Source organism: Podarcis erhardii (assembly GCF_964252035.2).
Source record: "Podarcis erhardii genome assembly, chromosome: 6".
NCBI classification, from domain to species: Eukaryota; Metazoa; Chordata; class Lepidosauria; order Squamata; family Lacertidae; genus Podarcis; species Podarcis erhardii.
This window is the reverse complement of record NC_138510.1, coordinates 78,551,611-78,566,911: the sequence shown is the minus strand read 5'-3', so window position 1 is coordinate 78,566,911 and position 15,301 is coordinate 78,551,611. Positions and strand designations below refer to the sequence as shown.

General features: G+C 44.5%; 1 protein-coding gene across 3 annotated transcripts in view; it reads left to right on the top strand.

Moving 5' to 3' along the window:
- Positions 1-13,645, top strand: part of OLFM3 (olfactomedin 3) — a 167,364-nt gene extending 153,719 nt beyond the window's left edge. For all 3 annotated transcript variants that reach the window (XM_081866024.1, XM_081866023.1, XM_081866025.1), the window contains exons 5-6: positions 8,106-8,212; positions 12,248-13,645. In XM_081866024.1, coding sequence (XP_081722150.1) covers positions 8,106-8,212; positions 12,248-12,925 — 785 coding nt within the window. In that variant the 3' untranslated portion in view covers positions 12,926-13,645. The remainder of the gene's footprint in view (positions 1-8,105; positions 8,213-12,247) is intronic.
- Positions 13,646-15,301: the final 1,656 nt, after the last annotated feature.

Here is a 15,301-nt window from a genome sequence, read left to right as displayed (position 1 = left end):
TACAGCTGCTTTTTCCTTTGAAGTGTGATCACCTGACATCATATTATGTCAGGTGAGCCCCACCCCACCTGTCAAAGATGCCCACAGAGGGTGGGCCAGCGTTTTCTCTGCTGCAAGATGTGGGGCTCAGCTCTTGTTTCCAATTAAAGTCTGACCATCTCTGCTCTTGTAGAAAATGTACTGGGCAGATGGATTTTACAGCCCACACTGCTCTCCCTCAAAACTATAGCTGCACATCCCGACTTATGTCCCTAATAGACACAGGCAGCAAAGGCATTTGTCTTCCTGACAGTCCTCTGCTACCCAAACATTGGTATGAGACGCATATTAGTGATGTTAAAAGAGTCCCTTTCAGCTAGCAGGAGAGTCAGAAGAAAGCCGACCTGTTCCTAATGCATTCAGAATTGCTAATATTTGCCGTTCATTTCAGAGGTGACAGAAGGGCATAGCAGGGGAGGATTCCTTCATTTCCTCTCCTGCCTTCACCCCTGCTAGCATGGCAGCCTTGTGCAGCTTTTAAAAATGATCTCTTTCTATCTGTTTTCCAGAGGAATTGTGTTAGCAACAGCAACAGTAGTATTACTTTACCAACTAAATATCTCTCAAGAGGTACCTCAGCAGAGGTACCTCAGCAACATTCTCTCTGGTGGGACCCTTCCTCTTTCAGTGAGACTTGGGCTTACCTGCCTGTGGTGGCCATCCTTGAAATTCCCTGCAAAGCCCTAAAGTGAGGCTAAGTCTCAGTGGGCTCAGAGGCTCAGTGGGAAATTAACAGCATGGCTAGATCCAGCCCCCAGGTGCTACTCAAGAGTTTGAAGCTTGGGGAAAAGTTAAGAGGGCCTAGGGCAGGTACAGTGGTACCTTGGTTCTCAAACGCCTTGGTACTCAAAGAACTTAGAACCCAAACACTGCAAACCCAAACCGGAAGTAAGTGTTCCAGTTTGCAAACTTTTTTTGGAAGCCGAACATGCTCCGGTTTGAGTGGCACACTTCCGTTTTGAGTGTTACGCTGAGGTCTGTCTGGTTTTTTTTGCTATTTATTTGGTGGTTTTGTTTTTGCGGCTCTTTTTGTTTTGTTTTTGTGACTGTGTGGAGCCCAGTTCAGCTACTGATTGGTTGTCTGTGTGACTGCAGTACATTGTTTATTGTTTTCATTTTATGGATCGGTGATCTTGTTAGAGAGTAAAATTCATGTTTAATTGCTGTTTTAGGAGTTGTTTTTAAAAGTCTGAAACGGATTATCCATTTTGCATTACTTGCTATGGGAAATCGCACCTTGGTTTTGGAATGCTTTGGTTTTGGAACGGACTTCCAGAACGGATAAAGTTTGAGAACCAAGGTACCACGGTATTAAATATCTTCAAATATTCCAAGGGCTGTCGCATGGAAGAGGGTACAAACTTGTTTTCTCCTGCTCTGGAGGGTTGAACTTGAACCAGTGTTACAAGAAAGGAGAGTCTGACTAAACATGAGAGAAAAAACTTTCTGACAGTAGCAGCTGTTTGACAGTGGAACAGTCTCCCTTGGGAGGTTGTAGTCTCTCCTTCCTTGTGGGCTTTTAAACAGAGGCTGGGTGGCCGTCTGTCATGGATGCTTTAGTCGAGATTCCTACATTACAGGGGGTTGGACTAGATGATCCCTGGGGTCCCTTCCAACTCTTATTAGTAGTGGGACCCACTTGGGTGCTGGGGCCCTGGCATCTGCCCAAGGATGCCAGATGCCAATGAGTTCACGGCTGAGGTGCAATTTCAAGCCCCAATAATTCACAGCTCATGTTTGACCACTCTGGTATAATGCCGTTCAGAAAGGTTCCACACACAAAACAGTTTGAAGACTGGGTTCCTTTTCCACAGAGGAATAATTTGCACTGTGCGGCTTGTTTTTAAGTATGTCTCATTCTAAAAAGCCATTTTAAAACTGGCACTCGTGGGAAAATTAATGAAACAGCTAAAGGCAACGGAGAACAACACAGGATCCAAGGACTTTGTTGGACGACAACACTAATTGGTTCAGTTTATTTGAAACGGTGAAAGAATTAAGGTCCTACCAGTACCACACGGGCAATTATGAGTGGCTTGGGTAAGGATCAGTCATGTTACCCTCTGTGAACATCCGTACAAAGACACTTGTACTTGTTGTTGTTGTTTAGGCGTTTAGTCATGTCCGACTCTTCGTGACCCCATGGACCAGAGCATGCCAGGCACTCCTGTCTTCTACTGCCTCCCGCAGTTTGGTCAAACTCATGCTGGTAGCTTCGAGAACACTATCCAACCATCTCGTCCTCTGTCGTCCCCTTCTCCTTGTGCCCTCCATCTTTCCCAACATCAGGGTCTTTTCCAGGGAGTCTTCTCTTCTCATGAGGTGGCCAAAGTATTGGAGTCTCAGCTTCAGGATCTGTCCTTCCAGTGAGCACTCAGGGCCGATTTCCTTAAGAATGGATAGGTTTGATCTTCTTGCAGTCCATGGGACTCTCAAGAGTCTCCTCCAGCACCATAATTCAAAGGCATCAATTCTTCGGCGATCAGCCTTCTTTATGGTCCGGTTCTCACTTCCATACATCACTAGTGGGGAAACCATACCTTTAGCTATACGGACCTTTAATTTGTACTTATCTTGGTGCAAATAGTAAGAGATCTAGACAGTCAGGGACAGGGGAAGAATTGTGTGCACATTATTACTGTTATAAACCGGAGAGGGGGATTACTAGGGTTTCTCTGTAAGAAGTGATTGACTTAGTTTTAATTTCTCCTTAAGTCACGTTGATCAGCTTCTTGGTGAATGGAATAGTGAGCGAAGAAGACATTTGACATGGAATACTGGGTGGGTAGACTCTGAGGAAGAAGTCAATCATTGGGGAGGATTTCAGCAAGAATCACATGGGACCCTGCATTTCCTCCGTTGCTTTCCTGCCCTGAACTTACAGTTCCTGCCTGATTCATCCATCAGTGCCGATCCATCCCTTGATATGTTCCCAAGGTCAAGTATTTCGTGGGTCAATCACTGGGTGTTCTTCTCCAAGTCATTTTCTCTCCCAGCAGTTTCCAGTGTAGGCCTTAAGCGGCTCAAAATAGTACAGGCTGATCCATCATTCTCACCACTCACACGAAGACGTGCTTCAGGGCCTACCTTGTCATCCTGAGCCATTCCCTGCATGCAAATGCAGGGTCCGCAGCTGCCAAAACTCAGAGTGCTGTGAAGGCTCATTAATCAAGCTCACTTTCCTTTCTGTGATTCCCCCCCCCCCCTTGATTATCAACCCAAGCAGTTTGGAAGAATTCGCTCCTGACAAAGTTGTTTTTTTTTTTTAAGAGTTGGTTCTTTTCAAAGCCTTTGTTGTGGGAGAAGCATCATAGCCACTTCAGAAGATGGCTTCGCGGGGGTTTTGGTGCTTGTATCTGTGTGTAACTGGAAGTGCAGTGTATTTAAATTAAATACAGTGGTACCTCAGGTTAAGTACTTAATTCGTTCCGGAGGTCCGTACTTAACCTAAAACTGTGCTTAACCTGAAGCACCACTTTAGCTAATGGGGCCTCCTGCTGCTGCTGCGCCGCCGGAGCACGATTTCTGTTCTCATTCTGAAGCAAAGTACTTAACCTGAAGCACTATTTCTGGGTTAGCAGAGTCTGTAACCTGAAGCGTATGTAACCTGAAACGTATGTAACCTGAGGTACCACTGTAAATAAAATTTGAAACCATTTCATACAGGCCATCAGGAGCCGTTTATAACAAAGTAGTAATGTCCACCCACAAACACACTGGCGCCAGCACCAGGAGGTCCTAGGGGCCTGGGCACCCACCCAAAAATTGTGGTGGGTGCTCAGCCCCTGCACCATGGGGCCTTGGACGTGACTTCTAGGGCTCCCAGGCACGACTACAGCATGCGCAATGTGTTTCAGCAAATGCCCGCTTGACTACCTACCCTCCTACTTGCAACAAGTCCAGGGGGTGGCGCGGCCTGTCACCTTCTTCCTTCGTTCTTCTTCTTTTTTCTTTTTCTTTTTTTGAGTTTGACAAAGAGTGTTTTATTTTATTTTTTCAAACCACCACATTTATCTTAAACTGCATGCTTTGCAAATGCAAGCTGACATTTGTATGAGGACATTGGTTTGAGGATATTGAAGATAAGGAAAACAGGATTTCCAGACCTATAGTCCTCCTGCTTTATTCCCCCCCCCCTTTTTTAAAAAAAATTGGTTTTCACATATTACTTTACAATACATATATACCGAAGCCAACACTATTTCCCCCCACCCACCCACCCATACATTTACATTTCTATTTCCTCAATCCATCATATTATTCTTTTCTCCTTCTTCCCACTTCCCTCCGCCTCCACTCGATTTCCTCCACATTATACAATTTACAATAATCTTTGCATTCTACAACCTTCTCAAATCATCTATATATTCTTATTATCTTTCCTTACTAAGAAGCTTCCTCCTTCTTAGTCTCAGTGTTGCACCTTGTAAAACTCAGACAGGAGGAGGAAGGAGATAGAATTAGAATGAGTTGGTGCTGCCTCTCATTGCCTCTGGCGCCACCAACTGTTGGCCTCCCTGCCTTCCACCCTACCATTGGCAAGAGCAAAGCTGCAATTAAAATAATATATGTGGTTGAATATTATCTTGCCATTTCATATTCTACTGATTTTTTAAAAAAAAAACACTTCACTTTTCAATGAACTATTATTCCAAACAGTCTTCTTTAAACCTCACATAATACGCCAATTTTGGTTAGAGTCAGTCAAAATTTGCTCAGTCCAGGGGGATATTAAAGAAGTTCTTATCGCTGCCATCACTTATGTATTGCTACTTTAAGTAAACTGTTCACCTTTTCTAAGTCCCCCTGCAAGTTGCGATCCTTCAGATAACCCCAAAGCAATATTTCAGGATTTAACATTATACCATGTCTGTTCATCTTTTTTATTACTTCCATAACTTCTTTCCAAAATGGTTTGACAGGAGGGCAGAACCCAAAATATATGTATTACAGCTCACTGTTGGGTTTAACACTTCCAGTACTTTTCCTTCTGTAATCCCCACCCCCTGCAGAGAGAGAGAGAGAGAGAGAGAGAGAGAGAGAGAATAGGTACCCTCAAGATCTCATTTTATGAAAGATTTAAGAATGGCAGATACAGTATTTTTGCTATGTTCTGATACATCCAAGTCCTCTCTGTTGTAGAGATTGTAATGCTGAAATCAATTCCCTATTTACATTGAAAGTTACATTTCCCCCCGTATTTTGTGCACCTGTTGAGTCTCGAAGAAACCTATATTTCTGCGCAAGCCTACCTACTTGCTCTGAAATGGAGGAAAACAGGACTATTTGATTTAATTTTACAAACAGCTTCCGATTAAGTAAAATGTTGTTATTACGCCATATATATTTTAACCCGATCTAATCCAAGAAAATAGTCATAAAGAAACATCTCCCAAAAGATGGATTGAGGGGAACATCTAGATAACAAGAACTCCACTAATGGAGTGTTGTGACTGAGAACTCCCTCTCCTCTCTCACTACTGGCCTAGCTTCAGATGGGGAGGAGAGAAAATCCAGCTACATCTGGAGTGCCACAGATTCCCCATCCCTATACTAGACGTTTCCAGGGAGAAGGGAGAGACACACACACACAGGACAGATGCTCCTGCAACATCTCCTTTCATCCAATGTAGTTGATTGACTTGAGTGCCTATTCACTTTGTACATATTTCCATTATATCCATTTAGCCTAGCAATGGATTCAGTGCCTCAAGGCAGCTTATCAAACCACTTGCCCCATTATAACAGAATGAGAATAGGCTCGGATGATATAGCGCATTCATTTCCAGTAACTTAAGTGTAGGAAATGAAGTCATAACTTGGCCGGTGCAGTCAGAACACACAGCCTGTTCTGCTCATCTCCAATCTGACCTACTTAGTTATATGCAGATTGAACAAAGCATTCCTAAAACTAACTTCCATTCAAGCATTTTCATTCACGTGGAAGGGCAACTTGTCGTCTTGTCGTCTACAAATCACTCAACCTTGTTCAAATTCGCCCAACCAAATCCTAGTCACTTTGATGAAAAGAAGGTGCATTTTTTACATGCTACCCCCCCCCCCCAAAAAAAAGAAATCCATGAATGCTAGGGCTGTAGATGGCTCCCTGATCCAAGGGCTGATCTAGCATGTTGGACCCAAAACCCTCTGTGATAGCATCTTGCAGTGCCCTCAGAGGAGGACCGCACTTGTTTCTTCCCATTTAATAAATAAATACAAAACAATAAAAATTAAATCTCACCCAGGATGATCCAGAGTCAACTTGGATCTGTATGCGGTATCTTATTGTTTCTTAATTAGTATTGTTTCTTAATTAGGATGTAAACCTCTAATTAGGATGTAGGCATTTAATTAGGGTACAAACATGTGATCAGGAGGCAGGGGGAAGAAGAAGATGCATACTATTCTCCAGCCAATGGTCCAAAGGCCAGAACCTTATTTCTGGGTGGAAGCAGAGTCTCTTACAAGTAGAAAAACCCAATGATAGCTGTACAGGCTTCCTGGGTATGGGCCCATGCGTTCAGGCAGGATACCACATACAAATATATACACACATACAGTCATACCTCATGTTATGTTTGCTTCATGCTACGTTTTTTCAGGTTGCGTCCTACGATGACCCGGAAGTACCGGAAAGGGTTACTTCCGGGTTTCGCCGCTCACGTATGTGCAGATGCGCAAAAGACATCACGCGCATGCACAGAGGCGGCGAATCGCAACCTACGTGTCCGCAGAGTGCCGCTGTGGGTTGTGTTCCTTTCATGTTGCGAACAGGCAACGGATCCCGTTCGCAACCAGAGGTACCACTGTATGTACGTCTATATCAGATATTTGTATCCTTTCTTTTGAGCCATATAGATCACTAGCGGTAAGGTAAAACCTCAATACGTAATAAAATACCAATCAAATAAGACAATGCATTAAAAAGTCGCAACACAACAACAGTGAAGAACCAGAAACATTGTATGCTATTTTTTAAAGGTAAAGGTAACGGGACGTGGGTGGCGCTGTGGGTTAAACCACAGAGCCTAGGACTTGCCGATCAGAAGGTCGGCGGTTTGAATCCCCACAACGGGATGAGCTCTCGTTGCTCGGTCCCTGCTCCTGCCAACCTAGCAGTTCAAAAGCACGTCGAAGTGCAAGTAGATAAATAGCTACTGCTCCAGCAGCAAGGTAAACGGCGTTTCTGTGTGCTGCTCTGGTTCGCCAGAAGTGGCTTAGTCATGCTGGCCACATGACCCGGAAGCTGTATGCCAGCTCCCTCAGCCAGTAAAGCGAGATGAGTGCCGCAACCCCACAGTTGGTCACGACTGGGCCTAATGGTCAGGTGTCCCTTTACCTTTACCTTTACCTTTAAAGGACCCCTGACAGTTAAATCCAGTCGCAGAAGGCTCCAGGGTTGCAGTGCTCATCTCACTTTACTGGCTGAGGGAGCTGACATTTGTCCGCAGACAGATTTTCCGGGTCATGTGGCCAGCATGACTAAGCCACTTCTGGCGAAACCAGAGCAGCACACGGAAACGCCGTTTACCTTCCTGCTGGAGCAGTACCTATTTATCTACTTGCACTTTTTGGCATGCTTTTGACCTGCTAGGTTGGCTGGTGCAGGGACCGAGCAACAGGAGCTCACCCCAGCCTTCTGATCAGCAAGCCCAAGAGGCTCAATGGTTTAGCCCACAGCACCACCTGCATCCCATATGCTACTTTTTAATCAACCTAAATGTTCCCTGAAAAAGCAATGTTTCATGTGTTGGTTTTATTACATGCATTCTACATAAAACAATAAGAAAGAATGATATACCACTGAAGTGCTATTTATTTCAAATCCTTACACCATGTCTTGTTTGCATCCTTCAAATAACCTAACTCTTCATTTAAAGAACTTGAACAAAGTATCCTTTTTTGGACAGCACCAAAAGCACTCGGGCACCACCAGCGTTTGTTTGTTTTTATTTCTTACTCGGTCTCCTTTCACAGCACTTATATCTGGAAGAAGAGCACAGTCAGCCAGCCTTGTGGTTTGGAAGGGATTTTCATAGAGTCATTTTGGTTTCTTATCATTTCAGCATGCGGCAAATTGATGAAGATCACTGGCCCTATTACAGTCAAGACATCGGGAACCCGGTTTGGCGCTTGGATGACGGATCCATTAGCACCCGAGAAAAATAACAGAGTACGTAACTTTTATTATTTCTTGCTGGGAGCCGGGCAGGAATTCTACCAGTTGGTCAATGAAAGATGTGAAGCTGCCTTATACTTGGGTCACAGCATAGGTCCATTCAGCCCAGTTATCAGCTCTCTCCAAAGCCTCAGGCTTTCTGAGCACCTACTACCTGAGAATGTTTTGGCTGGAGATGTTGGGGACTAAACTTAGGGTCTTCTAAATGCAATACATCTGCTCTACAACTCGGCACAGTATACCTGAAGGAGCGTCTCCACCCCCATCATTCTACCCAGACGCTGAGGTCCAGTGCTGAGGGCCTTCTGGCAGTTCCCTCATTGCGAGAAGCTAAGCTACAGGGAACCGGGCAGAGGGCCTTCTCAGTAGTGGCGCCCGCCCTGTGGAACGCCCTCCCATCAGATGTCAAAGAGATAAACAACTACCTGACATTTAGAAAACATCTGAAGGCAGCCCTGTTTAGGGAAGTTTTTAATGTGTGACATTTTGATGTGTTTTTAATCTTTGTTGGAAGCCGCCCAGAGTGTCTGGGGAAACCCAGCCAGGTGGGCAGGGGTACAAATAAATTATTATTATTATTATTATTATTATTATTATTATTATTATTATTATTATATCTGTTTACAAGTGGGAGGACTGGATCCTGCAGGGTGCTGCTGCCCCATGGGAAGGAGTAGCAACCAGCATAATGCAGAATCGAATCTTTTGCTTAGGATTCAATCCTGTGCGGTGCTGCTTCAGGAGGAAGGAAGGAGAGGTCAGGCCAGAACAGCATCCACTCACACTCACACCCACCCCTACCTTCTGCCGCAAAGGTGCAGCCAGCTGTTCGGTCCCACCTTTCTACGGTTTCTCCTTCCCACCTATGCCTGCCTCTACTTCCCATGTCCTGACCCATGACAGCCCTGGATCTCTCTGGCCTGCCCAGCCCTATCCAGGGCTGTCTCAACCTGACTTAGCTATGTCCAGATTCCCCCCAAATCAGCCCAATTTAGTTTGGGGTCTATCTGAATGCAGTACACAACCCTTCCCTTTTAATAAACATGAAATCAGGGCAAACCACATGGGGTGGATCAACATGGAGACATGACAGCCATGTCAGTGAAGGGTCTAATATTGCCATGACCTACACATCATTCTCCTTATTGTCCAAAGCAGTGGTTCTCAATCTTTTTGCTTGCGGTGGAACACTTTAAAGAAAACTTCAGCAGAACACTTATGGTAGAATATATTTAAATGAATTAAAAGGGGGCAGAGTTGACTATTAGGAAAGCTCACAACAGAGGGACAGCTTTTAAAAGCAGCAAGTTTGAGACCAGGGTGGATTTGATATAAATCAATTTAAATCACTAGTCAAGAAGACTTGATTTAAATCACTAGTCAGTAAGACTTGATTTAAATCATTTTTTTTTACAGAAAGACTCATTCTTTCTGGTATGATCTTAATATTTACAACCAGGTGAAGGTTTCATTTTTGGAATAATAAATTTTCAGAGTAGTTTTTACAGTTATATCAAAAATTACCGCTTTGGTTATACTATTAGAAATACAAAGACAGGTAATTATGAAATTATTGTTTATATTTGGACAAGTTTTCTGCTGTACTTTATTGGAAGGAGAAAAATAATCATTCCTTAATAACAATTTATTTAACTAAAACAATAACATTGTAGCATATGTATCCATGTTTGTTAACTGATGTGGTTAAATGGTGGATATATATATATATATATATATATATATATATATATATATATATATCCTTAGACTGAGTTTTAGCCCACATGATAAACTTAAAACAAATCCTTATTTTTCCTGATGAATAGCCTTTGGAATATAATGTTAACTTAAATAGAAAACTATCTTTAGAAAGATTTTTCCTCCAAAAGCATTTTATTTTAAAAATCCAATTTAAATTTTTAAAAACTCTGATTTAAATTAAAAAAAACTGATTCAACTGTTTTTTTAAAAAAAAACATTGATTTTTATCTACCCTATTTAAGACTTTAAAAATCTTTGCTGTCGGTCTCCTGCACTCCTCTGCCAGGAGAAGCCTGTGCTCTGTGTTGTGATCCTTAAGCCTTCTGCTCCTATCAGTTAGAGCTCTTATCTCCTCGCCAGCATTAAGAGCTCTTTCTAGCAAGTGCTAGAAGGGGAGAAAGGCTTCCCACTGCAAGTGCTTGAACACACTAACAGGGCAGGGCAGGCACAGCAGTGTTGCTCACCTGGCTTCTCAACACTTAAGAGGAGAAGATGGGCGATGCAGTGGAGGTGCTGGGAGGGTCAGATTGACTCTGCTGCTGAGCCGGCACCACACCCAGCTCCACACTGCATTGCATCCTCCTGGCAACTGGCAGCAAGGCACAGCACTGGGGAGGCAGGCAAGCAATGCCACCTTGCCAGAGGCACCAGCTTGCAAAGGCAATGGGGGTGTCAACATCACAGTGTGATGTCAGGGAGGAGGAGGAGCAGAGGAGCCGGGGCAGAGCCAAACATGGCAGCCAGTGGCCGGTGGCTCATCCTCCACCTCCTCTTGGCACCACCGCTGGTGCTTCAACCCTCCTTCCCCTCTACAGCAGGAGGGGAAGGAAGAGCCAGCTGCTGAAGGCAGACTCTTCTTGAGCTCCACTCTTTGGCTCCGAAATTTTGGGGGCCAGCCCTACTCCAAAAATATAGTGGGGACTCAACAGGGCTCAGCCCCTAGAAGCTGGCACCCCTTCACATTAGCCAGTGTGGTGTAGTGGTTAAGAGCGATAGACTCGTAGTCTGGTGAACCGGGTTCGCGTCCCCGCTTCTCCACCTGCAGCTGCTGGGTGACCTTGGGCTAGTCACGCTTCTTTGAAGTCTCTCAGCCTCACTCACTCTCAGAGTGTTTGTTGTGGGGGAGGAAGGGAAAGGAGATTGTTAGCCGGTTTGAGACTCCTTTGGGTAGTGATAAAGTGGGATATCAAATCCAAACTCTTCTACTGACTTAAACCTTAGAGAACCCAGCAAGGGAAGGGGAGAAAGGGAAGGAAATCTCAGGAAAATTGCTTGAATGGTGCATTTAATTCCCGTGGCGACAGCTCAACAGAAATCACACATTGTGTGTGCTTGTCTACCAATACAGTTCTTTTCTCAGAGGAACCCCTTGGACCGCTTCACGGAACCTCGGGGTTCTGTGGAACATAGTCTGAGAAATGGCAGACTGAGAAATTCAGAGCCCTGCTGTGTGCAGAGGGGCCACTCCCCTTTTTCTAAACCCAGCAATCAACAAAACCCGATCAGATCTGGTTTTCCTTTGCTCGATTTGCGTGGCAAATGGAAAGACTCCAGTGAAAGAGTAAATAGCAAATGTACCGTATTTTTTGCCCTATAGGACGCACTCTTTCCCCTCCAAAAATGAAGGAGAAATCTATGTGCGTCCTATGGGGTGAATGCAGGATTTCGCTGAAGCTTGGAGAGCGAGAGGGGTCGGTGTGCACAGACCCCTCTTGCTCTCCAGGCTTCAGGAAGCTATCAGCAAGCCTGGGGAGCCCGCGGGAGTTCCCGCAGGGCTCCCTAGGCTGCGGATAGCAGCCTCCTGCACGGAGCGCGGGGCGCGCTGAAGCAGAGCGCCCCGCACTTTGGGCAGACATTGGGCAGCCCCACAAGCTCGGGGGACAATGGGGAGGTGCAGCGCTACCATCCCGCTGTTCCCTGACCTGGTTTGGAGGCTGGCGCTGGGGAGAAGCGCGCTTCTCCCCAGCGCTAGCCCCACAAGCTCGGGGAACAGCGGGGAGGCAGAGCTCCGCCATACCACTGTTCCCTGACCTGGTTTTGGTGGGAAAATAAGGGGGGGATTCCTTTATTTTCCCCCCAAAAAAACCTAGGTGCGTCCTATGGGCCGATGCGTCCTATGGGACGAAAAATACGGTATTTAAAATGATAGGCCAACTTGCAAATTATGTTTCTGCCTAAAGTTCACAGCTTATCCTTTCTTTCTTTCTTTCTTTCTTTCTTTCTTTCTTTCTTTCTTTCTTTCTTTCTTTCTTTCTTTTTTGCTTTAAGGTCTGGTATATGGACAGTTACACCAACAACAAAATAGTCCATGAATACAAATCGATAGCAGACTTTGTCAGCGGAGCCGAGTCGAGGACATACAACCTCCCTTTCAAGTGGGCAGGAACCAACCACGTTGTCTACAATGGCTCCCTCTTCTTCAACAAATACCAGAGCAACATCATCATCAAGTACAGCTTTGATACGGGCCGGGTGCTGGCTCAGCGTAGCCTGGAGTACGCCGGCTTCCACAACGTCTACCCATACACTTGGGGCGGCTTCTCGGATATCGACCTGATGGCAGATGAAATTGGCTTGTGGGCCGTCTACGCAACCAATCAGAACGCGGGCAACATCGTCATCAGCCAGCTGAACCAGGACACGTTGGAAGTGATGAAAAGCTGGAGCACTGGCTACCCCAAAAGAAGTGCTGGCGAATCCTTCATGATCTGTGGCACCTTGTACGTCACCAATTCTCACTTAACTGGAGCCAAGGTGTACTACTCCTATTCCACGAAAACCTCCACGTACGAATACACGGATATCCCCTTTCATAATCAATATTTTCATATATCCATGCTTGACTACAATGCCAGAGATCGAGCTCTGTATGCCTGGAATAATGGGCACCAAGTCCTGTTCAATGTCACTCTTTTCCACATAATTAAGACTGAGGATGACACATAAACTCAACCTTGATATTCCGGCCACCTGAAAGCAGTGTCATTTGTGCTGAACTCAAAAGCATTCTGCTGGGTTTCTCTTAAGTTCTCTTAAGAAAAGGAAATGGGGGGGGGGAGCTTTTTCTACAGTATAATGTATTCCAAATATGGCGGAGCCTTTATTTAAAATGATCTGGATGGGGTTAGAGGTAACTTTCTTAACTCTACACCAGGCCTGCCATGACTTTGTCATGGAAAGCACTAAAGTTTATTTCAGTGGCTAAAGACATTGTTTTAAAAAAATAAAATAAAAAAGATTAATGATCTGCCTTATATTAGAGTCAGAGACTAATGGTGGCTTAACTGCATGAATGTCTTTTTCTACCATATATCATTTTTTTAAACAAAAGCAATCTGTCTAATTGCTCAACATCAAAATATATTTGGACAGTAATCTGAAATAGAATGTGCATCAATATTATTTGGGTTTCTCTTTAAAACAACAACAACCACACTCTCTTCTAAAGTCAAATACTTAAGAATCAGATTTCTTTAGAGGTGAAAAGAAGTAAAATTCTATTGGCTGTTACACAATTTCAGATGCGGTGCTGTACAGTCTGTTTTTAAACTTCTTGCAAGCAATTTCTCAGTGATATGTATTTATACCATTGTGTCCACCATTGTGCAATTGTATCTCTTCACTTCTGTGAAAGTCAACTATTTTTTATAAAATATATTGAAGTTTGATGGTCTGATTTTGGAATGGTGTGGATATGAAAATTCTGCAGTCATCAAGGTCCTCAATTCCGAACTACATACATGAATTTATTTGTTTGCCCGTTTTAAAAATGTAAATACTGCTTAACTGGCAAAACCATGGTCTACATAAAACATAAAATATACTTCAGAATTGCCCATTGAAGTCAGAAGGTAAAAACAAGACCTAAGAAAAAATTCAAAGTACACATAAAACCAGTAGTTAAAAATATGCATCATTTGAAAACAAGAAAATTACCGTATTTTTCACTCTATAAGACGCACTCTTCCCCTCCTAAAAAGTAAAGGGAAATGTGTGTGTGTCTTATGGAGCGAATGCAGGCAGGAGGCTCTGCTCAGCGCTCCCTTTAAAGAGCCGCACACACACTCCGCACGCTCTTTAAAGGGAGTGCAGCTCTTCGGGGAGCCTTAGCTGTGCACAGCTTCTTCCGGGCAGGGAATGAAGGCTCCCCTTGCCCAGGAGAGGCTGTGTTCCATATTGCTATTCCTGGCTATTCCATAAGCCAGGACAGCCAGCGGGATCGCTGCGCTTCCTGGCTTCTTGCTTAGCTGTGCGCAGCCTCCACAGCCCAGGAGAGGCTGCATGCGGCTATCCCATAAGCCAGGACAGACAGCGCGATCCTGCTGGCTGTCCTGGCTTCTGGGATTCAGAATATTTTTTTTCTTTTCCTCTTCCAAAAACTAGGTGTGTCTTATGGTCTGGTGCGTCTTATAGAGCAAAAAATCGAAAAGTACGGTACTTAATAGAATGCATGTCAACTATACATTGTTGAGTAGGCTTGCCTACTCAACAAAAACGTTTTCAGCAGGCACATTACAGCTAGACAGAACTAAAGGAGACCACCTAAATTGCATAGCTCAGGCTCCTGCTGCTGCTTGGAAACCCATATAGACATGGCAGTGGGCACACCTGCTCATAGCTGAAGCTGGATGATGGGCAGCGCTGCCCTGGGCTGGTCTTTCACTGGATTCTCAGGGACAGTGTCTTCCTCCCTCAGGTTTATGCAGTTGTCTTACACTGGGGAGGGCAAAGTGTTTATTAACCACCTGGGTTGTACGTGATTGGCCCTAACAACATGTACTATTAAAAAGGGGGTTAACCAAGCTGTGGCTTTCCCATGGTCTATACCAGGCATGTCCAGCATGACCGGTCGATCGCAGGGGTATCTCAGGTCGATTGCGGTATTATTAAGTTAATGATTGCCTTTGTGTTCCACCCCCCCCCAAAAAAAAATAGCTCAACAACTTTGGTCAACCATCCCCTAGCAATGACAATGGGTAGATCACAGCCGGTCTTTTTATACTGTGAGTAGTTTGCAGTCTCTTGGGAGTTGGGCGTGCCTGGTCTATATTTTCCTTAAGCTTTCAAGTATGGGAAAAGAAATGCTAACGCAGACAGAAAGCTGCTACATTCCCTAGTCAGAGGGTATGAGACCCTGTCTTGGCTTATCTGTAACAGATCACAAGCCTTTGATCCTTTTTAGAGCCTTAAGCATTTCTACTGAAGGAATGCTGAGTACAAAGAACTCATATTAACTCTCATCGTGTTGATGAGAGGTACGGGTAGCAGGCCATGATAAATGCAGACTTGGTAAGCCAGGGACGTTAGAAGGGGGAAACTGCT